General features: G+C 41.5%; 1 protein-coding gene across 3 annotated transcripts; it reads right to left on the reverse strand.

The window, feature by feature from the left end:
• Positions 1–709: 709 nt before the first annotated feature.
• Positions 710–24,148, reverse strand: nisch (nischarin). 3 transcript variants are annotated; one of them, XM_018686417.2, is made up of 28 exons: positions 23,935–24,148; positions 23,043–23,126; positions 22,222–22,404; positions 20,488–20,536; positions 19,648–19,811; positions 19,435–19,530; positions 18,467–18,562; positions 18,213–18,365; positions 17,819–17,887; positions 17,171–17,356; positions 16,892–17,020; positions 16,463–16,576; positions 14,495–14,672; positions 12,533–12,654; positions 11,845–11,951; positions 11,288–11,575; positions 10,211–10,533; positions 9,305–9,516; positions 8,374–8,828; positions 8,107–8,291; positions 7,934–7,997; positions 7,544–7,682; positions 6,922–7,072; positions 6,418–6,537; positions 6,117–6,278; positions 5,826–5,998; positions 5,136–5,326; positions 710–2,903 (listed from the first exon to the last, which is right to left on the reverse strand). In XM_018686417.2, exons 1-28 carry the CDS (start codon positions 24,013–24,015, stop codon positions 2,576–2,578), a joined length of 4,602 nt encoding a protein of 1,533 aa, XP_018541933.1. In that variant the 5' UTR covers positions 24,016–24,148; the 3' UTR covers positions 710–2,575. The 3 variants fall into 3 exon arrangements, 2 of the variants coding, with proteins under 2 accessions (XP_018541933.1, XP_018541934.1); XR_001962049.2 differs by lacking the exon at positions 710–2,903 and having other exon boundaries at positions 5,189–5,326; positions 5,450–5,998; XM_018686418.2 differs by lacking the exons at positions 710–2,903; positions 5,136–5,326; positions 5,826–5,998; ... (9 more) ...; positions 11,288–11,575; positions 11,845–11,951 and having other exon boundaries at positions 14,487–14,672.
• Positions 24,149–25,189: the final 1,041 nt, after the last annotated feature.

Genomic DNA, 25,189 nt, shown 5'->3' on the forward strand with positions numbered 1-25,189 from the left:
ATGGATCCCCCTCATCTCCTCCTCCTCCCCAGGAAACAAAGTAGCACAAGCTACTGCTCTCTCTCCATTCTGGGCCTTATTTTCACGTTTTGGGTGTAAAATCTTTGGAATTGGTGCAGTATTGAGCAAGAACAGTGTACCTGGAACTGGTAAATAGTTGCTGCAATGTAATCCAATGGGAACCTGTCTATGTCAATGTACGTCCAATAAAGATCTTGTTTTTGCCACTGACAGGCTCAGATTGTTATATGTGTCTACACGTTATGGAGAGGATTTCTACAGAGATAGAGCTTTGATTAAAGAGTAAGATGCTATTTGATTAACAAGAAGCATTGCTGTATATCACTACCAGACACGGGAGCTGCTGGAATAATGCTGCCTTGATTTATTAAGTTTGTTTGTGTTACTGTGTGGTACTTTTATTTATATAGGAACTGAACACTTTCTCCACCACTGGAAATCATTAAGAAGAATTCTTGAAAATTCATTTGTATTAAGACACTATTTCCAGACTTAATACCTGAAACAGGCATTTGCAGTGGCTGTCCAACACATCACAGCATCAGTTCTTTGCCGGTTCCACAGTCAGACTGGTTTTCTGGTTGAATCGCTGCATCAGCAACAGTGCGCCGACTGCGGTCAAATCCTGCTGACTTTCGAAGAACCAAACCACGGTTGCTAAACCAAACAGGAATTAATGTTACATGAGGAGTTTTCATTTTTACTTTAATTCAGTGGCATTACCCTTTAAACAGGACAACAAGAAGTAACGTAAACAACAGTGATAAGGAGTGGGGATGTCCAACAGCAGCTGGTTTCCCATTTGTCAATAGTAATGTATGAAAACCATGACATATATTAAAATAAAGCACAAAGAAAATATAAAAAATAATACTTAATGATAATACTAAATATGACATTTCAGAATATCATGAGGACCTTCATGTTTAGTAGAAAATCAGCTTCAGGATGAAAAACATCTGTCTCTCCCAAAGCGACAATTATATTCATATAATATTAATAAAAAGCTTCAATATACAGTTCAGTAATACTGCTTCAATTATAATGTGCAAGGAATAAAATGTTCAGAAAGCAGATTGTGCCGAGCAGCTGCGTGTGTGTGCGTGTGTATGTTACTTAAAACAACAGTCCAACATTTTGGGAAATCCTCTTCTCTCCTTACATAGATTCAGACTGAACACATGTAAAAATGGAAACAAACATGATTTTTGGTTTTTTACAAAAATAAGAACATGGAAATCAAACAACTTTGGAGATATGAGAGATGGATCTTTTTATTTTTTCACTTTTGATGGAGCTAAGCTAGCAGTTTCTCCCTGCTTCCAGTTTTTTGTGCTAAGCTAGGCTAAACATGTCCTGCTGGATGCACCGAGGTGAAACTGATATCCCTCTTCTTATCTGACTAAGAGGGAGAACAAGAGGATTTACCAGAAATTATGAACTGTTCCTTTAAGGTAATCAGTAATAAAATCCAGTTGGACTCCTGTGGACTGTCTGCAGCACCCCCTGCTGTGCAAAAAACAGTCTGTCTAGCTATTTGTCTGTCAATCAAGTCACCCAGTGAATGAGTAAATCTGCTCCGTGTAAGACATTTTAAAAGAAGGTGAGGTTGTGCCAGAAACTCCCACTATTTCAGCTCCTTGTGGGGTCACAGGTCCCTCCTATCCCAATGTCTGTAATCGTCTGTCCCATCATCTGTAGCTTAGCATCTCCTATCCCATCGTCTGATGTCAGTTCAGTTAGTCTTTTTTCTGCAGCAGACACCAAACAGCGTGTGAGCAGAGCTACATCCCCTTTAATCTCCAAGAAGTCAGGCTAAAGGTGTCAGTATGCGTCAAACGAAGTGCTTTTCAGATCATCTAACAGCATCTGAAACTACTTACCGCTCAAACAGAGGAAACATATTTTTATAACTTTCCTAAATCTACAATTAGCACACACTTTACTCAGTGACTGGCCAGATGTGAGTTGCTTTTTATGTGAACTATGAACGTCTCTGAGGAGATACAGTCGGAAAATGTGTTATCCTTATTTGAATGAGTCATAATATTGAGATGACAAAGACATCTCTCCTTCTGGTGTGGACGCTCAAAACAGGCAGAAACACTGACTTTCGTTGTAGTTAGACAACACATTGTATGAACTAGCTCATTTGAGGCATAACAAGGCCTCTGTTGAACCTGGATAAACCTTTGTGTGCCTGAAGCATGATCTCAACAGACATGATCGACAGAGATGATTTAAACTCCTCTCAGACATTTGTTTTTCATTCTTTACACAACTACTTTTGCTGCTCTTCATCTGAACAACAAGTGCAACAACACAAATACCTTCAAGGAGAGACTGTCTGAAAGTTTGCATCATTATCTGATTCATTGTGTCTCAGTCCCTTAAAGACAACAGTTTGTACAACCTACTTCGTTTGAGGCATACTGAAGCCTTTAAACCAGTAAAGCTCTGGAGCTGTGTGTAAATCACCCCAGCCACATGATGACTCCACCTGCCACCCAGCTCCCGGGTGCTGACCATCTGCTCGTCACTCCCTGTCGACCAATCAGCCGGTGAGCTCCACGGGAAGCTCCCGGCTGCACAGCGCCTCCCACTGTCGAGCGAGGAGAGAGATCAGCCTTTCCCTGCTGTCGGCTCCCGGGACAAAGACACACCACTGGACCTCGCCCTCTGCACCCCCACTGACTCCGCCACCTCTGGGCAGAGCCTCCTCCCCTCCAGCGGCAAAGTGGTCCATGGTGAGGTGGCAGAGCAGGTCGGGGCCGGGCAGGTCATCAAACACCAGGGTCAGAGCCTGGGGGTAGGTCTGGTAGCCCAGCAGGACCCGGTCCAGGTCACGGATCCTACGAGCCTCACGCAGCTGGTACCGTTCCCTGCACAATGAGGAAGATGAGGAGGAAGATGACTACTACTATACTGTCAATAACCATCACAATAACCTGAAGGACATCACTTCAGTCCAAGAAAAATGGCGTATTAATCACTTTTAATGTGTCACCAAAGACATTTAACGTCTTATCAGATAACGTCCATAATTTATGTTGCTAAATCTAAATAATCTGTGACAAATAACATTTTATTTCCCTGGTTCCAGACAGTAAGACTGGGATAAATCCAATTAAAAGCAATCAACAAAAGCAGCTCTAGACCAAGTAAAAACCTATTGTTGGTTCCTAATTAATGAAGCCTTTGTTTGACGCTCTACTAATTCCCTCTTGTAATGCACATCATCGAAGGGAAAAACTCCACTAGATTCTCTCGATTCAGTTCAGCTCTTGACTTTAAAAAATAAAAACCACAGTACAAAACTGATCCACAAGAAAATAAACAAAAAGGAAAATTAAAGTCAGTACGAGAGTACATATTTTTAAATGTTATGAATTAAACCATGACCTTATCACTCTCAATACATATGAACTGTAATTATTTTAATCTGTAAATATTCCTTTTGGTCTCAATAAACATAAATTACTACTAAAAATATGAACTTCAGTTGCCATCCACATATGAATGAACGAAAAATTAATTTAGGCTTCTAAACCTATTTTTGACAGTTTCTGTAAGTGAGAGTGGGAGCAGAGTTGTGTGTCTGCTTGATCAGCCACGCAACTTTGAAGTTAGATTAAATTGTGGTGAATGGCATTCAGTCATATTTCCTTTTCATGTTCAAACAGTGAAATTTCAACTCAAAAGCCTAGTTTAGTCACTTATTCTAAAGCGTACACCTAATTAGTTTTTCAGACCGATCAAGACATTTTTAATGGATCTGTATCAGCTGTATAAAGCTCAGTCAGTTTCTAGTTCAAACGCTGGAACATTTTTCTTCATGAACAACACTGTGAGTCAGAAAACTGCAACAGAAACAAACAACCACCACCCAGCAAGTTTCAGTTAATGATCTCAGCACTAAGAGAAAGAGATGCAGCAGATCTGCTCTGTTCTGCCTCCAGGCTGATGAAACTGTTATGGCTTCTGTTTCAGCAGCATTTCTCTCAGCTGTTTGAAGTGCTGCTGTTTGTTAAAAAACTGCATTTAGAATTTCAAATGTTTTCTTCATGAGGGAGATAAACAGAGGGAGGTTTAAATCTAGCTCATATTAATCAGGGTTTACAGTGATAGATCGATAATGACAAGTATTATTATACAACATCACTACACCACAAAATCACTGCCAACATCTGATTTGGTCAGTGATGCAAACAGGTCTGGTTTTGTGCTCATTAATGGCCATTCCCAAATCTGCAAATCGGAGCTTTTATAGACAGGATAAAGAAATCATCTTCCTGTGCCAGAGACAGTAATAATAACACAAATGGCGACCACTGGGAATCAGACGTTTGCAGCTGTACAGCTGTTGAAAGTCAACTTAGAGAATTAAGAACTCTTGAAATGATGATTTTTTTGATTCATAAGTGTAATGTTCCTAGAAAGTGATTAGTTAAGGCAAATTAACCCACATTCATAAACAGAAAACAATCAAGTTGAGGGGTAACAACCCGACAGGACAGTGCACAAGACAGCTAGATAGACAGATAATTGATCAAAGTAAGCAATAAAATAAGAAATAAAATTAATAAATCCATAAAGGTATGTTCCCTTCAAATGATATCTCACACACTAAATCCCTGATTAATCATAACATGTGCCTGTGAGTTTATAGAGTTACTTGTCAATAATTAAGACACAATCATTAGAGATTTTTATTTCCTGCTCAGCCACAGTCTCCTGATCCTCCTCAGTGACTGACTCGATGCTCCACCTCTCTGTTTTTAGGATTCAGTGAATATTGATTTCCGCTGCTTTTTTTTCTGTTCCCTGTGACTGAAGTGTCTACACATCACACACACTATCTCGCCTGCCAGTCACTGTCTCCTCTTCTTCCTCTTTTCCTGCAGCAGTCGAGCACAAACACGAGGGATAGTTCTTTTTTTTTTTCTTTTTACTTAAACTCTGCTGCATTCAGGAGAAGTGACTTGTTTACATCATTTTACTGTTTAAGGTTTGTCAGGTGTGGAACCAGTTCTGCTTCTAACGGACTCACCCGGTCAGGTAGACGTATTTATATGTGGTGGTCTCACGGGGGACAGGGGTTCATGTGTACTCACCTGGAGGGAGGTTCTTTGGCAAAGTCGGGCAGAGGATAGCTGACGTAGTCCTCGTCCAATAGAAACACATCGGTGCTGGTTAGGATCAGGGTCCTGGGCTGGAGGACAGGAGACAGAGCTGAGCCTGAAGTGGAAGAGGAGGGGCCTGAGAGAGCAGTGCCCTGGCTGGGTGGGCTGCCGGGGATCTGGACCTGGAGGATGGGAACAAAAGGCAGGAAGAGAGAATAATAATTTGATCGATTAAACCTGCAATAAAGTATTTTTCTGCCACCTGGGGAAACAAGCTGTGAACAAAACAGTGACATTATTACCACCTGTTCTCCACCAGCTCCTGTGAAGAATATCTGGTTCTTCAGCACTTTATTCACCAGCTAGTCTCTAACTCCATCTGCGTACAGCCTGGTGTGATCAATAACAGCACTATGACAGCAAACCCAAACAGTTAAACAGCGGGGACCTGCAGAGTTGGGTGATTCAGCTACTTTTCAAACAGGTGGTACAATGATTATGCACAGCAATCTAAAGTCTTGCCATCACACTGAGGTTTCCAGGTTTGGTACAAAAACAAAACCTGTGCTCACCGTCTGTATCCAACAACCTGAGCTGCAGCTGGAGACACTCCACAGCAGCACTGGGCAGATGGGCTGTTGTTCCTCTACAATCCCAAACTACAGAGGAAGAAATTCTCACCTGGAAAACCAGCAGGTACAGCAGGACATTAAAGGAGCACGATGATGAAGACGCTGCGCTGGCCTGAGTCTTCCTCTCTGCCACGATGAAGGTCAGGTCTCCCATCTCCTCCTCACTGGGGTAAATAAACTTCACCCTGCTGCTGTGGACCAGCTCGTAGTTCTGCATCTTACCTGCAGGAGGCGATAAATTCACATCTGTCGGACAATTTATTCTGACTGTGCACAGACATAATGAGGGCTTTTAACAAAATGATGATGAATGTGAAATATGACATTTCCTCTGAGTTACCTGTGTTTGTGTTGGTAAACTGGGAGTAGAAGTCCTGATCTGACGGCTCTGGAGGAGGAAGCTGCTGCTGCAGACTGAGAGCAGACATCAGCTCCTGAAGAAAGACACTCGTCCCATAACTGTCCCTGCTGAGGCAGCACACGATGTGATCGGCCGAATGACCTGCAGACAGAGTCGATCCACAGAGAGGTAAGAAGGGGACACGGAGTGACATCGGCACTAAGAAGCTGTTGAATATTTAAACTTGTCTGAAGTCTGCAGACACTGGAGAGAAGTTGTGTGTGTGTGTGGATCCACCGACCTACAACTCTGAAGTACTGGTCAAACAGTCCCACGTTGACAGACAGCAGCTCAGACAGTCTGATGGACAGACAGCAGCACAGACTGACGTCTGGATCTCCAGAGTCTGTTATGTCCAACACTGACAGACAGAAGGAGTGACAAAAAACAAAAATGAAAGTCTGCAGACACACTTATGGCTTTGTACAGAAAACCAACATCTTAAAAAGTATATGTAAGTGACAGTATTAGCAAAAGTAATAGTAATAGCAGCTATAATATCAATAATAAAAGGCTGCACAATAGTAGTTGTAATATTAAGATGTGTGTAGTAGTAGCATTAAACAAACTATATTTCCCTCTGAAATGCAGTACAACAGAAGCATGAAGATGCAAAAAATGAAAACAGCACCTCAAAATGTACTTCAGTGCAGATTTAGAGCAAATTAACTTGTAGTAGGAGCATAGCAGCAGCAGCAGCAGTGACTCCTGTGACAACTGAATCGTTTATGCCTGTTCCTCCTACCTGAGTGATGGCCGAGCGTGGAGGCGGAGTCCTCCAACAGGAAGTAGATAGTATCAGTGGAGAGCAGCAGACAGCAGGTGAGCTCAGCCTCTGGAGACTTGTAGAGAACCACAGACAACCACAGGACCTGTCTCACCTCCTCCGCCTCAGACTAAAGATAACAGGGATTACAACCGATTTTTAAAAAGACAGCACAATAACTAAAATATCTTTCTGACCATGAACACTGCCAAAGTGACTGATGCAGTGGGAGAGAAGTCTTTGGTCTACTGACAGGAAATTAACTGGCAGCTATTTTGACAATTGATTAATATTTGAAATAAGAAATATAAAAAAGAAAAAAATCTCTTTCTAGTCTCTAGACTCTTTGGATTTAAATTAACATTTTATGATGATTTTCTGACATTCTAGAGAAAAAAATGTCAACATTAAAATTGTTAAAACCTTATATAGCTTAGGTTCACTTTGGAAAACTGTCTGTACTGAGGTGCACTAAAACAAAATGCAGCATTTGCTGATTTTGGACTCACAGGAAGCACAGGAACACATGTGTGTGTGGTGTGTGTGTGTGGTGTGTGTGGTGTGGTGGTGTGTGTGGTGTGTGTGTGTGTGTGTGTCCTACCAGTGCTATATATCTGTGGAAGAAGGCCAACAGCTGCTGTCCACCGAGCCCAGCCAGGAGCTTCAGTCCTGGGGAGAGACCCGGGATGAGGTGGGGGGACGGCTGGTTCTCCTCCAGCTGGAGACGGGAGGAGTCCAGGCTGATTGGGGGGGGGGGGGAGTGTTTACTTCTGGTTTGGTTTAGACACGTTAATGTCTTATACACTCACTGATAAATTAGTGCCCTGATAATAGTAGTACATAGCGTTTACAGTTTTAGTACAGTGTGAAACTGGAACACTCTGTAATCAGAGTACAACTGAGATATTAGCATGCAGCTCACTGGAAGAAGAATCCTGCAGTTATGTGGAGATAAAGTGATCTATGTTGGACTGAAACAGAAGTGGTCTACCTGCTGGAGTTGTGCGATTTCCTGGTACTGGTACAACAGCACTGATCTCTGCATCTGTAACGGTCTGAGAACACAACAACAAAAACGAGGAGAAGGAGTCAAACAAAATCGTAACAATGACAAAATCAACTGCAAGGCCTGATAAGATCTGAGTGTATGAGCAGGTTCTTCACCTTGTGTGTGTTCTCCTTGGTGTGGACAGGGCCTGCAGGTTTGGGGCAGCGCCAACATTTTCAGCCCCTCCAGGGACGCTCTCCGCTGACTCAGCTCGCCCAAGAAGGAGCTCCTGTCCTGGGCCAGAGGGAAGAGCAGCTGCAGCCTCTGGTTTCCCAGCAGCAGCTCCACAGTGTGACTCCTCCTGGACACAACACAATGGTTAATAAACAGATAATGACAATACAATATATTATTATGGTGAAATGGAATCACAGCCTCTGTACCTGTGGTGGTGTTTTGGGTTGGAGCAGCAGGTGTTGCTGGTTCTGCCTGCGACCTGATGAACTCTCTCCCTGGGGTGAAGCACCACAGATCCAAGGGGCACACGAACTAGCCTGCACCAGGAGGAGGAGGAGGAGGAGGAGGAGTGATGAAGGTCAGTGTTGCTCCTCTCTCTTTCTGCCAGCTCTTTAAAGTCCATCTTCAGCACCCAGAGGTGTCGGTGGGTGAGGAAGAGGAGAGAGGGGAGCCAGGGGTCTTCTTTTTGGGACAAGATGTCCAACAGGAGGGGGTGGATGTCCAGTGCAGAGGAGGAGGTGGAGGAGGAGGGGAGGAGGAGGTGGGCAGGATAGCCCCCTAGGGCTCCCTGACTCTCCTCCAGCTCCCAGGAGTTGATGAGGGAACGAGGGAGGAGCTGAGGAGTGTTTGGAGGCTCGGGGTCAGTGTGAGACTCTGCTCCCTGGAAGAAAAGGGAGGTTTTTGTTTTCCAGGTGCTGACATGACAACAGCCTCCAGTTTGATTTGTGCTTCATGACTGTTTACATATGATAAATCTTTCATCATTTTCACAGCATGCTCTCTCATATATGTTTCTACACGATACAACATAAATTAAAGCTTGGTTTGAACAAAATTACCGACTGAAAATTTCCCTTGACCATTCCAATGGTCATAACTCTTCTAGGATTTTTCTAAGATCTCTAGATCTATAGACAAGTCATATAAATAGATGAACTCATGTTTTTTGTTGAAAAAGATCAGTTTTTTATTGCTACTGATCTAGAGTAGAAATCCACCATTATAGTAGTTCTTTTGTGTTTGGAACATAACAGGGGAAAAAACTAAGATGAAGGAAATACAACAAATACCTACTAATATAATAAGACAGTCCTTTGAATTTAGGAGCTCTAAATGGCTCATGTGCTGCTTGCTGACCTGGATCAGAGCTGTCAGCTCGGTCCTGGTCTGCCGGAGCTCCTCAGCCTCGGAGAAGATGTACCAGCGGGACAGAGCAGACTGGAGCCCGAAGGCGAGGCAGCAGTCGGGGAGTTCGCCTCGGGGGGAGAGCAGGAGCTCGGAGTAAGGCAGCAGCAGGTCCATCTGTAGGCCTGACAGCACCTCCTTCACAGCCAGACTCTGATCCTGGTCTGAGGAGAACAGGGGGACAGATCGCACTTAAAATTTCAGCTTGCAGCAAAATCAACAATCACAACTAATTGATTGATTACTTCTCTACAATACTCTACTGTATACACGTGCATTTGGATATCAGTCACCAACAGCTGTGTTTACATTTACAAAGAGAGCATGTTTGAGATTTAATTTATGAAATTCTTCCTCGTCCTCCTGCTCGTGTTTCAACAACAAGGGCAGCGAGGAGGTGTGGGTGGAGGCCAAGAGTTACATCAGAATTTTCCTCCTCTGAAACTTCTGACATAAAAATAAATGAATAAATAAAGTGTGTGAGGGTGTACAGGCCTCTGTTGTTGTTTTCTCCAGATTTTCTGAAACATCAACACGATGTTTCACTTCCTGTTAGTAAACATCTGTCGGTCAGATTGGTGTCTGTTTTGTCAAACACAGAACTTTGAAAAAAGGTGTTTTTAGAAAAGATGTGAAAAGTTGTCTAAAATTTGTGGCAGCAGAATATCTAAAGATTTCTTGTTGTTGTCCACCCACAAACAGTTAACTGAATAATTACCAGTTATCAAGCTAGAATAATGATTAGGACAGCCTCACATGAACTCAGATTAATCAACTCAGTCCAAGATGAGCAGCATAACACAATTCACCACAGCTTCCATATTTGTTTGCATAAACTGAGGCTGATTATGTGATTACCTGCGTCCTGATTGGTCCATGTGAAGTCATCTGACAGATACAACAGTCCCAACAGTCGGTCCGTCAGCACCAGGCACGCCTCCCTCTGCTCCACCTCCTCCTCTACCTGAAGGCAGTAGCACCATAGAACCCTACTGATGTGCACATCCTTCTCCTCCTCCTCTTCCTCCTCTTCCTCCTCCTCCTTCTCATCACACAGTAACCCCTGGTGGCCACTGGGCTCCTCTGCAGTAGGAGCAGCAGGTGATGTAGAGGAGGAGCAGACCGACTCCTCCATGGAGTCATCCAGACCCATCTCAAAGTATCCGTCCCTGGAACCTGGACTGGAATCATGACCGTAAAACAGTGGATGAATAAAGAGTCACTGTTTGTACTTAAAATAATTAATTTTCTTCATGTTTATGAGCAAATATCAGCTGATTAGTTACTTACTTAATGTTATATAACAATGATACAGTCTATAATAATACAGTAATAGCAGTACTGGAGTCACAAAAACCAGAGGGAACTTTAGGGGATCTAAGATGCCAGTCAAAATCCCCCTCACCAGCAGGAATATCTGTGAATCCCAGACACAAATGGGACCTTTAGGGAATCTAAGAAACCATACAGAAGCCCAAAAACCAACTAGGACTTATAGGAATCACCTAAAACCAGACTTTAGGGGATCTGAGAAGATCACTCAGATCCGGGAAACCATCTGGGAATCCTACAAACAAGGGTAGCCTCTAGGAAACCCAGAACATTCGGGAATCTCAGAAATCACTTTGAGGGTTGTCCAAGAAAATAGTGAGAAATTCTTGGAATGCCACAGAACAGTTTTAAGGGGTCTCAGAAACCAGTCTGTATATCAGAGCATTCAAGACACCAGTGGGAATTTTAAGGTCTCTTAGGACCCAAAAGGAACCCTAGAGAGCAGTGTGATCTTTAGGGGATCTACTGGGAACCTGAAAATTAGCACAAACTCTCGTGAATCACAGAAACAAGTGGGAAAGTTAGGAATTCTCAGAAATCCGAGAAACCAGCAGGAATGCCAGGAAGAGCTTCTGAAAATGAAAAGGTTTCTGGTTGAATTACCTGAGACTGCCAACCTCAGTGCCCTCCACATGGGACTGAACCTCTCTGGATTCAGACCCCTTCTCCCCCTCCCTCTCCTCCTTTCCCTCCTCCTCCTCCACCTCCTGCTGCTTCTTCCTCTTCTGCTCCTTCAAGGTGGCGCTGAGACACTGGGACAGCTGGGTAATGAAGTCTTTGTTGGAGGAGGAGAGGGAGAGCAGGGGAGAAGGAAGCAGAGGACACCAGGTGGCGCTGCACGTCGAGCAACTGGTTTCAGTTGGTCGGGAGGAGGAAGAGGAGCAGACGCAACTGGAGGACAGAAACAGAGATTTATTAAAATTTACCACCATGAACACTGAGGAAACAGCTGTTTAAACTCATAAACAAAAACATAATATGAGAGATTTGAGAAAAAACACAGTAAACTTGTGTTAACAGTGCTGCCCCCAGCTGGACACAGAGTGAACTACACCTGCCTCCATCTTGACAATCAACAAAGCTTTAAAATAAACGTGACTAGAACCTAATTTAGAGTATTTTGTTTATATTATGGAACTAATATGTTATTTGATACTGACCAGACAGTAGTAGCAGTAGCAGTAGTAGTAGTAGGAGTAGTAGGAGTAATACTTGTGGGAGCTCCATAGCGTGTTTGTTCAGACAGACTGACAGCAGGTTGTTGTCTCTGCAAACAAAAACAGGGAGCAACATTAGAACCCAGTTGACTGTAAAAAAAACAAACAAACACAAACATCAAAACAAATTCTACCTCCATCTCCTCACCTCACGTACAGTGACCTCCCTCAGCTGTACAGAACATTTTTAATTTTTTGCATTTAAGACCTTTGAAAGTTCACTCTATAAATCTATAAATATCCTCTAGCCGATCTCCAGGGATGATTACTTTAATTTTGGGTCATGTATAATTTCTCATAATTCCTCTTCAAAAATCTTTACAGGTTCAGATTACAGAATGCCTCTCCTACATTATCACACTGTTTTTTCTGTCTGTGAGGATTCTCAGTCTTCCAGGTCATGTTGTCCAACAAGGGTTGACTCGAGGGAAACTGGACTTAGTTGCTTGAACCTCTCATCCAAGTGGCTTCAGGGTAAGAGGTGAAACGTCTTCAAGTATCTACAACCAAGCTCAGTTGCTCTTGTTTCAGCCCTCTGTCTTCCTAACTAATATCCTATTAGTTGTTATGGTAGCAGACCCCCCCCCCCCCCCCCCACCGGCATTTCAGGTGTGTGTGTGCGCTTGACAACCTGGGTGGGTTCAGCAGACAGGAGGAGGTGTGTGTTGGTGTTAAAGCTTTCAGGGGGAGGTGCAGTGTCCACAGGAGGGAGAACACTGGGGGGAACCACGGCTTCTTCTCTGCTCGTCACTCCTGAAACAGGAAACCAAAACAGATCAGTGACACTGCAGAAAGCTGACTGATGTGACACTGATCAGAGCTGATATTATTTTTGAAAGGATTTTGACAGTTTTCCCACAACTTCACATCTTTAAGTTTGACAGAATTTCTAACCTTCACTGTTTTTTCTGACAGTGTTCTTCTTGTCTACTTAAAAATGTCAATTATAGTAAGAATAAAACAGGCCCAAAAATGATAAACAACCAACAATCTTTAAAAAATCGTGGTCACCATGAAAACAGACACACAGTACACAGCCTGCACTGAGCCACAATAAACATTACCAGTCAACAGTTTATCAGGAGGAGGTTAGTGAGCATTAGCAGGTTGTCAGTGAATATCAGTCACTGATTAATTAATTATTCTCCCATCAGGCACCACCAGTTGGTTGTAAATCAGACACTGTTTCTAAATGACCTCAAACATATCGTGTCTGAGATATCGATAAAGAAGCTGAGCATTTAACTTACGGTCCATCAAAATATGTTCATTTATTCAAATAAGTTGGTCGACTTTTAAAAACCCATTCAGCTTCATCCATCTCACACACACCTGAAGATGTGTGTGGACATTTTAGCGCCAACATGTTTCTCACTCTGGTTTTTTTAATCCCACCTACAAGGCTGTGATTTCTTCAGGTGTTTCTTCAAAAAAAAAGAAACAGCTGATAAGTCAGAGCAGCAATTCAGAGGGCTGTAACCAGGCTACTCTAATCGTTGTTTGATGTGAATACAGCTAAGTTTTATGTAAGAGTTTATGAGGCTGGTGCAGCCTTTGTAATGAATAAATGTCAACTCAGAGTACATTTATGTTAAAAGGAAGAGTTTGAACTTATAGACAAGTGAAGCAGAAGGTAACCAATCAACATTTTTAAAGTTATACACAATGAAAAATGTAGTTTTCCCTCTCAGTCTGAGCAGAAAAAAAGCATTCAAGAGAAGATTAGCTTCATCAGCCTCACTGCTACACATTTTTCCCACTGCAGCAGAGTGATATCCTGTGACTTGATTCAAGTTTTAATCTCTAACATTAACAGCTCCTGATGCAGCTAATCAGACACATGGCTACAGTGGAAAAAAACAGGTCAGTATTAGCTGCTGTGAAGCTAATAGTCATTATCTGTAGACAACATTTAATTTCATCTTCACTTCCACCAGACTGATCAAAGTTTGTATGTCAAATTAGAAAAGACAAAATCCAATCAAAACCAGATTTTATCTTCACTGAAGGCAGCAGCCAGACAGATTTTATGTTTTCTTATTTTTACATTTCTGTTAAGAAATATCCAACATCTTAGTCTGACTCTTTGTAAGGTGGATTTTTCTTTTCTGTTGATGGAAAATCTTGTGTTTCCTGCAGGGTTCAGGACACCTTCACTAACATCATAATAAATGTAAACACTTTAAGCTAAAAAAAAAAAGTGACAATTAATAACAAATTTATCAATTAGTTGACAGACAAAATAAATTATAACAATTTTATCCTTTGTCATTCATCATGTCAAAACATCAAATATTCTCTGGCTGCACCTTCTCTAATGTGAGGATTTGCTTGTGAGGCTTTGAGAAAGTGCTGTGGACATTTTTCAGTAGATCAATCAATAATGAAAACAACTTAGTTGAAAAACCAGCAGACGCAGGAAGTTTGTACTGATTAATTCTTCTGGCTGCTGTGTTTGGAAATTGCCTGTTTCACACTGGAGCAGAGGAAGTTTCATGCTTTCCTGTCTGGCTGTTGCCTTAAAGCAAAAATAAAAACCACCAGCGCCCCCTCCCTCCCTCAGCCCTGCACAGCCTGATACATACATGATTACCTTGGCTGGGGCAGGCAGCCTGCTGGGCCGGACAAGAAGAGGAGGAGGAAGAAGAAGAGGAGGAAGAGGTGACAGCAGGAGGAGCGACAGCAGAGGAGCAGCAGGAGGAGGAGGAGGGGGGAGAGGAGGAGGAGAGGTGAGGAGGTGCAGCAGCAGACAGCCTGGTCTCCTCACTGATCTGACGAGAGGACAGAGAGGGGAAGCCTTCAGAGAGCTGCAGTCACCTGCATCATCAACCAGATCACATCCTGAAACCTGCAACCAGCAGCTCCGTCAGCAGCAGGGCCACAGTCTACAGACAGATCCAGACTGATCTGTGGCCGATTTAAAGACACGAGGCTGCTCTTTTTTTCATGGAAACAAAAAAACAACTGTTTCTTGTTGAATAATTACATGTAGGAGGTTGAGTGTAAATGTCTGAACCATGTAGATTTCTACCACTTTAAATGAATGAATTCAAAATAATCATGGAATTTAGTTCAATAAATGTCCTCGGTATGTTTTACAGGGTTCTAAATAATAGAGTGGTGCCATTTGATCCGTTCACATCACTTTAATCACGTCCAGCTCTTTCACAATAAGAAATTAAGGGTTTCTGTACGCTTGAACGCTATAGGGCTTTTAATTTGAAACAGTAACTTTAGAGTTTGTATTAACAGTGTAACTCTAACAGGGCAAACTGGAGCAGATCAAAACAAGGCTTCATACTGAAGTATGACCAATTATACTTATCAAAACAGAAATAATTAGAAGTAAAGACGTGTCACCTTCTGCAGTTGAGGTGCCCAGTCGTCAAAATAAAGGCACTTACTGCTTCAATGTTGGACCAACATGCGGCTTGAATGTTTAGATCCAGATTATTTAGTGTGCATGATGGTAAAAGTATATGCACAACCGATTTTTTGACATAAAGCCAAGTAAGTAAGTAGTGATCTTTTCCTATCTTTTTGTTGTAGGGAGTCGGGCCTCAAAATGAGGCTAAGTTTATCTAAGAAAAAACATCATCTGGATCATCTGCATTTTTGCCAGCTATGTTTCAACTGTTTAAATAAACACAGATTTAGCTAATGAATGAAATCAGTCAGTGTTACAACTGATATCACAACCTCACACACTTATCAGACATGTTTTTATGCCCAAACTTGTTTGACTTATTGGTCATATTTTCATTACTTATTAACTCTGCTGCTGATGTGCACAGTCTCTCTAATCTGAAAAGGTTTAATTATTGTTGTGCAGTTGTTCTCACCCAAACAAACATGCGTGTAGTTAGCACAGGTAGCTGATAAAACAGGCTGCTGTTGTGTTGTAGTAACAGCTGATACATTTTCAGGCTTCATAGTAATTAACTTGGTATCAGAGTCTTGTCATGTCCAATTGGTGATTTCTTGTCTTGTGATGATTTCTGATTAATCTATAATCAGGTTAGAATTATAAAACCAATATAACAGGTTTCTGGATTAATTAATCTGAGAGTTACGATAATACAGTAACGAATAACAACTCATGAGAGTTCAAAGGTCAGAGTCTAAGGAGGCAAATCAGAACACAACATGAGTTCATTTCCTCTGATAGAGTCAGTGTTAAAACAGAATATTCAGTGCTGTCTCACAGTTCTAAAAGTGATTCAAAATGACTTGTTTACACTGGATATACAAACAAAAAATTAATCAATTAATCATTTAAACTCTTAATATTTCTAAACAATCTAGACTCCAGCTGTATTTTTTTTTCTTTTTTCAGTGTTTAACCAGGTAAAATCATTGAAATTTAAATATATTTTTTCAAGAGAGAACTGGACAACAGAATAGCATCAAAAATATTTTTACAACAATAAATACAAACAACAACAACAACAACAGATAAACCACTAGACACAATATACTGTTAAAATTCAAAAGAGTATGGATCAAATCTGAAAACTGTAAACTAAATGAAGACAGTGTGCTTCAGTGTGACAGTGTGTACCTTCTTGTCGCCGCTGCTCATCCTGTCTTTGACTTCTTTGGCTTTCTGAATGGCTTTCAACACCTCCACTGTGTCCAGCTCCTTCTCTGTCGTCACTTTACTGTCCAGACAAACCTGACGCAGAGACAGAGGATAAACAAACATCTGTCAACGCACACAAACACAGCTGTGTGATCTGTTACTTTAAAAGCTGTAGAATTAACAGTTTCTTTATTAGAGGCAGTGTTGGTATTTGTAGTGACAGTACACTCAGCATTAACAGGAACCCAGAGAGATAAACACAGCGGTGGTGTTGGTCATTTACCTGTGCAGTAGTGATATTAGCAGTTCATGCAACAGTAACAGTACAGAGAGAAAACCATTTTGTTACAGCTGGCTGTGTATCTCTGCTGTAGTAATATGAACAGTGTGGTGGTTTCGGTGGTGTACCTCGGCTGCACGGTCTCCAAACTGGGCCAGGACTTTAGTTCTGTAGTCTGGGATGATGCACATGGGGTTACTGGACAGGTTGAGTTTCTCCAGACAGGGCAGAGAGCCGATGTTCCTGATCTCCTCCAACTGGAAACAAAATAGAACAAAAGAAACTTATTCAAACATCACTGACTCTTTTTTGGTAACAGCCTATACAAACACATAACACCTTCTATAAGCGATAACAATACTCTGCAACTATCTGCAACACCATCAGGAGGTGCTCTGTGTGGTTACCTGGGCCAGCTGGTTGTGGCTGAGGTCCAGGTTGACCAGAGAGTAGAGCTTGGTGAGGCCGGTCAGTCGGTCCAGCTGGTTTCCAGCCAGGCTGAGGGTTTTTATGTTGCCCAGACGTGTGTGAGCAGCCTCAAGAACCCGCAGACTGTTATAGGACAGATCCACGTGGACCAGGTTGTACAGGTGCTGCAACCACAAAACAATCAGGTCTGTACTGTTAATGACAAATAACATATCTGCAGGGGTGTATTTATTTTAACTGCAGTGCCTGAGTGTAAGGTTTGATGTTGTAACTGTTGTTTAGATTCGCGCTACACTCCACCAGTGACCAGCTGCACCATCTGTACTACAGCTGACTGATGCCATCATATGATAACCTGAGATACAATGTGTGTTTGTCTGACAAACAGCTCTCTCTCTGTGTTTTTCTCTGTTTTATATTATCAGTAACTGGTCTGTGAAAACAAGACTTTTGGAGATGTCAGCTTGGAGTCATCATGAACAATTTCACTATTTTCTGACATTTAACAGACCGAGAGATTAATTATTTAATCTGGAAAATAATTCTAAAATCAATCAACAATAAAAGGGAATCATCAGTCGAAGCTGCAGAAATGAAACTGATAGCAGGATCACACTGCCACATACCTGGAGGTTTTCCACTGAAGACAGCTGGTTGTAACTCAGATCCAGAAACTCCACCTTACGAATGAGTTTCTACAACAGAGAAAAAATCAAAACACAGAACCTGATAGACGGAGTATAACAACTTTTCCTTATTCCTTTATTCACATACCCAACCCAGTGTTAGCCCTTTTTGAAAAGACAGAGCGGGAGATATCGAGGACAGTGTGCCCTGACCTCCTGATACACCAGCTAACTGACCAATCAGGTTTGTACAGAGCACTTTCATTGACCATCATGTATCTTTAACTAAACACAAGCAAATGCAAACTCATCTGGAACTCAAGATATTAAACCAGGTCAACAACTGAACTCTGGGTGTCTGTCTGTGTTTAGGTTTGGTGGGTGTGTGCCTCACCACTGAGCTGTCGATGGCGCTGATGCAGTTGTGGCTCATGTCCAGCGTGGTCAGGTTTCTCCACACAGGGATGACGGCGGTGACAGGACAGCCAGACTCCGCCCCCTCAGGCTCCCACTGTGAGAACTCGCTCGCCTCTGGGACCAGGATCGACTGGAGGACGTATTAAAACATCACAGAACACACACGTCAGTATACAACAACACACAATATACTGCATAAACGTGTACCATAGTATTTAATCTCAACTTTACCATCATGCTTTCTGTGGAGCGGTGGATACTCAGAGTCGCCAGACTCGACCTCAGAGACGACAAACCTTGAATCTGCTGAGAGCTGCATTCACTGATCTGAAGACAGAGAGACAGATATTATGTTTCTGTCCAAAGTTTGGCAGCTTTGTTAAATGAAAAAACATCAAGACAACATGATTTTTGTTACAATAATGACATGAATTTGTCTCTGCAGTTAGAGACAGAGTGACATGAAACAAGACTGTGATCAGACTCTGGGAACAGGAGAGTCAAACTTGGAACAGTGTAGTTAGGTAGCAGGTTATGTGTCCTAGATCACTGGGTTTCCTTAAAACTGTAGCTTCCTTATATCCCATTTTAATGAGACATTCACCAGTGATGTTTAAAGCCACATGCTCTTCTTCTTCGACTTTTCTCTCTCCACCTCCTTTACTCTTTATCTTTTTCGCTCTCTAATGAGACGACTCAGCTCCTACAACATCAATTTTTATTGATTAGAGCCTGAAAAGATTAAAGTTTAAGTCTGTTCCCATCAGCCTGTCACATGTTTTCATAATCGATTAACCAACTTCTTCACCTCAGTAAAGAGGAACAACGTTTTATGCAATCATCAGCTCTTCTACAACATGCTATATCTATGTTTTCAGCTATCAAGATTTTATCTGGGAGTATGAGCGTCCAAAAAGGAGAAGTTATCGTATTAGCTGTATTGCACCATCCAATTTTACAAAACCCCGACTTGCATAATGAGAACCAACACCAATAAAGCTTTCCTCTTCATGTCTGTTCACAAATGAAATTACCATCAACCAAAAGCAGCCACTGTAGCACCCACAAGAAGTTGTGACGCTACAAAACTTCCTCCACTGTTCTGGAGTTCACTGGCCCTCATTAAAAATGAAGTTTATTGAGGCTGGAATCTGACATGTGTACAGACAAGAGTGTGTTGAGGACACACAGGCACTCACCTCTATTTGCAGCAGTGACTTGAAGATAGATAGATCGAAGGGGAGACTGCTCTCCTGGATGTTACTGGTTCCAACTGGACCTCTGGTACCAGAGATCTGAACAACAGAGACAAACCCAGTGAGAACATGTATCACCTCTGCTGCAAAAGGCAAGTCAGCAGAAAACAGAAAACTGTACAATGTGGATGTGAGTCCAGTAAAGAGGTGTGCAACCTTGAGGTATCGCAGCCTGCAGGTGAAGTCGAGGATGTGTCCCAGGTCGGTTTTGGCATCTCCATTACAGCAGGTGGGTTTGGCCAGACGGAGCTGCTGGGAGACGGAGTAAAGCTGGAGAGGACTCAGGGAAAACACTTCGCCAGCCTGCAGCAGCTGCTCACCTACAGCACACAAACAGACACACACAACAGTCACACACTGCGCAAAATTTCATCTCAACAATTTACAGGTTTTTTGGAGGCTAGTCTGTTAACTTTTCACAGCTGTTGTTTCTAAAACATCCAGTTTCTGCAACATTCAGACATTCAGACACATTCAGACACAAGGAAGAGATTTGCAATTATTTTGAGGTAACTCGATCGATGCAGCTAAAGGTAACACAGTTCAGCTGCAACAGATCATAGGCTTTTAAAACTGGTGATTAAATATTTTTACACAACCAAAAAAACGAAAAGAAAGTGCAGAGTCTAATAAAGCAAAATATATTAAATGTGACTGCTGTTTGACACCATGTCACTGTGCAAGAAAAGAGTCAACTTTAATCATTTGACTGTCTGCCATATTTACACCCAAATGATGTCAAATAATATTTGCTGTCCCTGCTAAATAAATGAGCTAAGTGACTCATGAGTGTCCTCTGGCTAACTGCACTTTATCTCTTAAAAGACTAACAGTTGTTTTATAGCAGGTGTTTTATAGCAGTTATCAGTAAAAGCTGCAGGGAGAGAGCCTCTGCAACTACACACACCGCTCCACTGAAAGAGTTTCATTAATTGTTAACAGTTCCCGAAACAGTAGACGAGAGAAAACGGGTCAAAGGTCAGAGAGGAAGCCAACCTTTGTGGAACAACTCCTCAGCCAGTGCTGCTGTGATGCCGTTGATTTCCTGAAAGAAGTAAACAGTCTGTTAAAACCTGAATTCACTGCAAAATAATAAACAGAGAAGCTTGCAGACTCAGTCAAACCATCATTCTTCTTAACAGACAACTGGTTTTGAGTATTTACTGATGTTGCTTTAGTTAAAAATGTTTTTGAAGGAAACGTTGTCCATGATTAAATAAAATCAAACCACTAACTCTGCTTGAAAAGAGGGATTATTTAGCTGGATAACACGATGTTAGCCTGGATTAGTTAAGCCACATTTAAAGAGCAGAGTCTAGAGCAACACCTGCAGAGGCCTGAACCTCACATCAGACAGTCAACATTATATTTAGGTTATAGCTGTATGGTAATACAGCATTAATGTAGCTGAATAATAAATAACAATTTAATTGTTCTTAGAGATCCTCTGGACTCGTCTGTGACTGTCACGTGTTGAACATCTCACATCACATGAGAAGGTTTTTCTAGCAGCTGTTTACTCTGAGGACTCAAACAACACTGGTCTGTTGTTCTGTCGTCATCATGTGATCACAGTCACTGACATCACAAAGCCTGAATCTATCGCTAAAACTGACCTGGAGCAGCGTTTCTGATCCTGGTGAATACTCATCATTTACTGAACTGTAACACATAAACACTTTTTCTATACAAACATACACAATTACATGTTTATATGACTGACTCATTTACTACAGTCACAGGACCATCATGATGCACCACAACCCAAAACTCTGAGCTGAACTTGAGACACAAATGAGTAAAGACTGTGTTACAACATTTAGCAAAAGACAGCAGACATTTAACAGATCAGGCTTTTTGTTAGATACAAAAGCTGCATGAGTTAATCTGTCAATTATTTTTCAATTGAACAGCTTCTTGTTTTGTCTAGAAAATGTCAGAAAATAGTAAAAATAAATGAATAATAAATTACAATTTCCCACAGCTGATCACTTAAGAGTTGCTCCTTTTCTCTGAACAACTTCACAATTACATAAACATGTCAAAGACAACAGATCATCATATTGGAGAAGCAGTAACCAGTCAATGGTTTTCATTTCTGCTTTATAAAAGGTGCACATCTTTATAGCAGAACTACTAATAAACTACTAAAGTGGCCTTTTAAAAGAGGTACTCCAAGAATTTATCATTGCACTTCAACAAAGTTAGGAGACTCACAAGAGACAGACTCTAAAAAAGACTGTGTTGTGTCAACAGTTTGTGTTTGGCCCTTTCCTGTTTCAACACGATGTTGCACCCTGGCACAGAACCAGGTCTTTAACGAAACGGTCTGTTGTGGAAGAACTTGACTGGCCTGCACAGAGCCCTGAACTCATTCCATTTTAAGACCTTTGGGATGAACTGGAACACCAACTATAAGCAAGAACTTATCACCCAACATCAGGGATTGACCTCACTAGTGCTCTTGAGACCAAAAAGGAGCAAATCCCTGCAGCCAGGTTCAAAAATCAAAATTTACAGCAACAAATTAAGGCCCATGGGTTTGGGACCACATTTTCAACTGTTACATCTGGCTATAATGCTCTGGTGTCTATTGCCAGTCATTGCTAAACTTGCTGGCTGTAGTATCAGAGCTTGAGCACAGGTGTAGTATTAGAGGGACAAAGCATTTAAACAGCTTGTAGGACACGCTCTGAGGTTGTCAGTTATTATAGCCTTGGGTGTACTCACGTAGAGGTGAAAGTGTAGGAAGCAGGCGAGCGGAGAGGGCGTTGCCTGTGGGAACTGCTGCAGCAGCGTCTGCAGGTAGAGCTCCAGCTCCTTCTGCCGCCGCTCCACCAGACTCTTCGAGTTCTTTCCCAAAATCTTCTTAGGAGGGAGAAGCCGTTTGTCGACCTTCTTCTCTGCCGTCAGCTTGAGGGAAACACATATCAGGAAAACGAACTGTTCATTTCATAATAACTTACTGGGTAACTTGGTCATAAAAAACACCTTGGTTTCACACAAATGTTTATTCCACAGTCTGAAACACCTGTTTTCTGCTCAGTTTTGAACTCAGACTCTTCTAGTTTTTAAACATCATCATTTTTGATGTTTTAACACACAGAATACAAACATGTCGACTTTACATTATTGCCAACCATTTGCCATCAGATTCCACATTTAGTCAACTTTTATTTTAGTCTAAATTATTCAACAATGTACTCCAACAACAAATGTGGTGCATTATTGATGTAATGCATTATAATTGTTCATATGTAGGGATGTACAATATATCAGTAGCTATATTATCATCCTCTGATAAATGAGAAAAATGAATTATTAACTATTGTTCCGATAAGGGAATCTCAGACAATAATAATGTCCAGTATCTTGGAGACTTCTCTTAGAACAGCTGTGGGGTTGAATTGACAACAGCCATTATTATGATAACTACAAATTGTTTGGTTGTATTGACAGCAGGAAAATAAACTGCTTAAACAAAAAACATAGAATTAATTCTACTGAATTGTTGGCCCTTCACCTTCATTTAGTGCATCCCTTTTCGTTACCTTTTCGTGGAGGTCGTGGAAGTCACTGTAGCGGTGCTTCACAGTCCATCTGTGCTCTCCATCCATCACCTCAATGATGTAGACCTGAAACATCACAGCGGGACACTCACTGATTACAATCTGACTGACCTGAGGTGACGCTGCGATCCAACTGGTTTGTGAGCTGCAATGGATGCTTTGATAATTAAATGGTATGAACTGAGGAAGGCCAAAGACCATCTTTGAGCAGACGCGGAAGGGAACAATCTCCCCGTATACACTCGCCTGAGATCAGGTGAACTAAGCTCCATAATTAGATCATATGATAGCACTTGAACCATGACAGCTCCATTCAAACGAACTGATAAATGAAAACCATTCATGGCATCATTTTTCAAAGCATTACCATCCAAAATGCGACTCTTTTTTTCTCTCTCTTTTCTTGGTAGAAAATTGCTTCCAGGGGATTTAGTTAACCTTAAGGTCAGAAAATCCTTTGGGACTGCTCTTCTAGTGAACGTTTTATATCAGCCGTGTTGGTGGCTAATGTCTCTTAAACCTTAAGATACAGAGCGTTACACCACACAGTCAACAAATGTAACCACTGTCAGAGAAAGTAAAAGCTGCAGTGGTCTGTGAACTCTGTAAAACTCAGAGGAAACGATGTAAACTCTGAAAGTCTTTGACAGTTAGCACGGCAGCTAGCTGTTAGCCCGTCAGCCCTGTCGTTAATTTCAGTGCAGCCTCGGGAGGATAAAAACATAAGAGCTCACGTAAAATAATAAGTATAACGCCTGAGCAGCATGTGTGTGCATTGTTAGGGAACATTCTTCGAGATAGACTCGCTGTCACTCTGACAGACCTGAGACTAGGCTAGCTACTGGCTAAGCTAACCTACGTTAACGTAGCTTACAGTGTAGTTTTCCACCAGCTCCGACCCGACGACACAAACTTTTCTCTCCGACGCCTCCTCTGGAAAATGAGCAGGCTCCATCTTGAGATCGAGACGAGAAAATATGATGTGTTATTAGAATAAAATAAAAACGTCTCATCAAAATTGGTTTCGAAGATGTGCAGCGGTTGCTCTCGGTTAACCGCCTCCCGACGCCATGTTTGTTGTGATGCTGCTGAGCAAAGCAGCTGACTTAAATTTAAAAAAACTTTATTTACAGTCGCTCCATGACAAATACGTCACCGCTTTTTCATGTTGTTAAAATCTTTCTCTATGCTAAACGTTCATCAAACATACGAACATTGCAAACTCAATACTCAAACTAACTAATTAAAATAAAGGGTAAAAAAGAGAGATGAAAAATTCAACGACGAATATTCTTTCGTCTGTCAATATCTATTTATTAACAACAGCTTCAGTGACAACAGTAACAATGGTGACAGTGGTGAACAAAGATACAACATGAGGTCATAGACATCCATGTTTGAGACAGCCATCTGACGGTAGTGGCCTGTATTTACTGGAGAATATAATGAAGAAAAAAAAATTACAAATAAATACATGAAAAACGTCATATGAGATGTGATTATTTTTCCCTCCTTTAATGAGAAACTGAGTTGGTATTACGATAAACTGGTGATAAATTTTGTTTTAGTAACCTAATGAAGTAAAAAATAAGTTTCCTTTGGAGTTTTGCATAAATATATATACAAACATATTATAAACATATAATATTGACGAGGTTTACACTTGCTATTGGATCTTATTGTGGTTTCTGTGGATTAAAAATGCAATGTTTGCAATCGGCTTCACCACTGTACAGCATTTATAACAATAATATTGTGGGTTTATATCCAGGATTGACTGGATACAAAACAGAAGCACTCAATCTGCTCTGTGTAATATATTTCACAACCACATGGGGTCAGCAGTGCAGCTGCAAACTTGTAGACTTGTTATGGTCTCTTCTGCCCTGTGATTTGTTGAAAAGACTGAAGCAAATATATTTAAACTGAGACAATAAATATCAGTTCTAATGGTCTCTTTGAGGAGGAAAAACACCGTCATATGATTACGGTGGTCTGGCCTGTTGCTCATAATATTTTGATTTAATGCTGTATGTTTTTTGTAAAATGACCTTCAAGAGAGTTCCCCTCTTTGGATGATTATGAGCAAGAACAAGAGTAGCATCTTAACACACTCACAATAACAATGC

Source organism: Lates calcarifer, linkage group LG12, assembly GCF_001640805.2.
Source record: "Lates calcarifer isolate ASB-BC8 linkage group LG12, TLL_Latcal_v3, whole genome shotgun sequence".
NCBI classification, from domain to species: Eukaryota; Metazoa; Chordata; class Actinopteri; family Centropomidae; genus Lates; species Lates calcarifer.

Coding starts and splice junctions, on each gene's coding strand:
- nisch (XM_018686417.2), bottom strand. CDS start 24,015: ATGGAGCCTGCTCATTTTCCAGAGGAGGCGTCGGAGAGAAAAGTTTGT. Junction 17,021..17,170: donor GCCACAACCAGCTGGCCCAG/GTAACCACACAG, acceptor TTTTGTTTCCAG/TTGGAGGAGATCAGGAACAT. Junction 5,999..6,116: donor GTTTACCAACACAAACACAG/GTAACTCAGAGG, acceptor CGCCTCCTGCAG/GTAAGATGCAGAACTACGAG.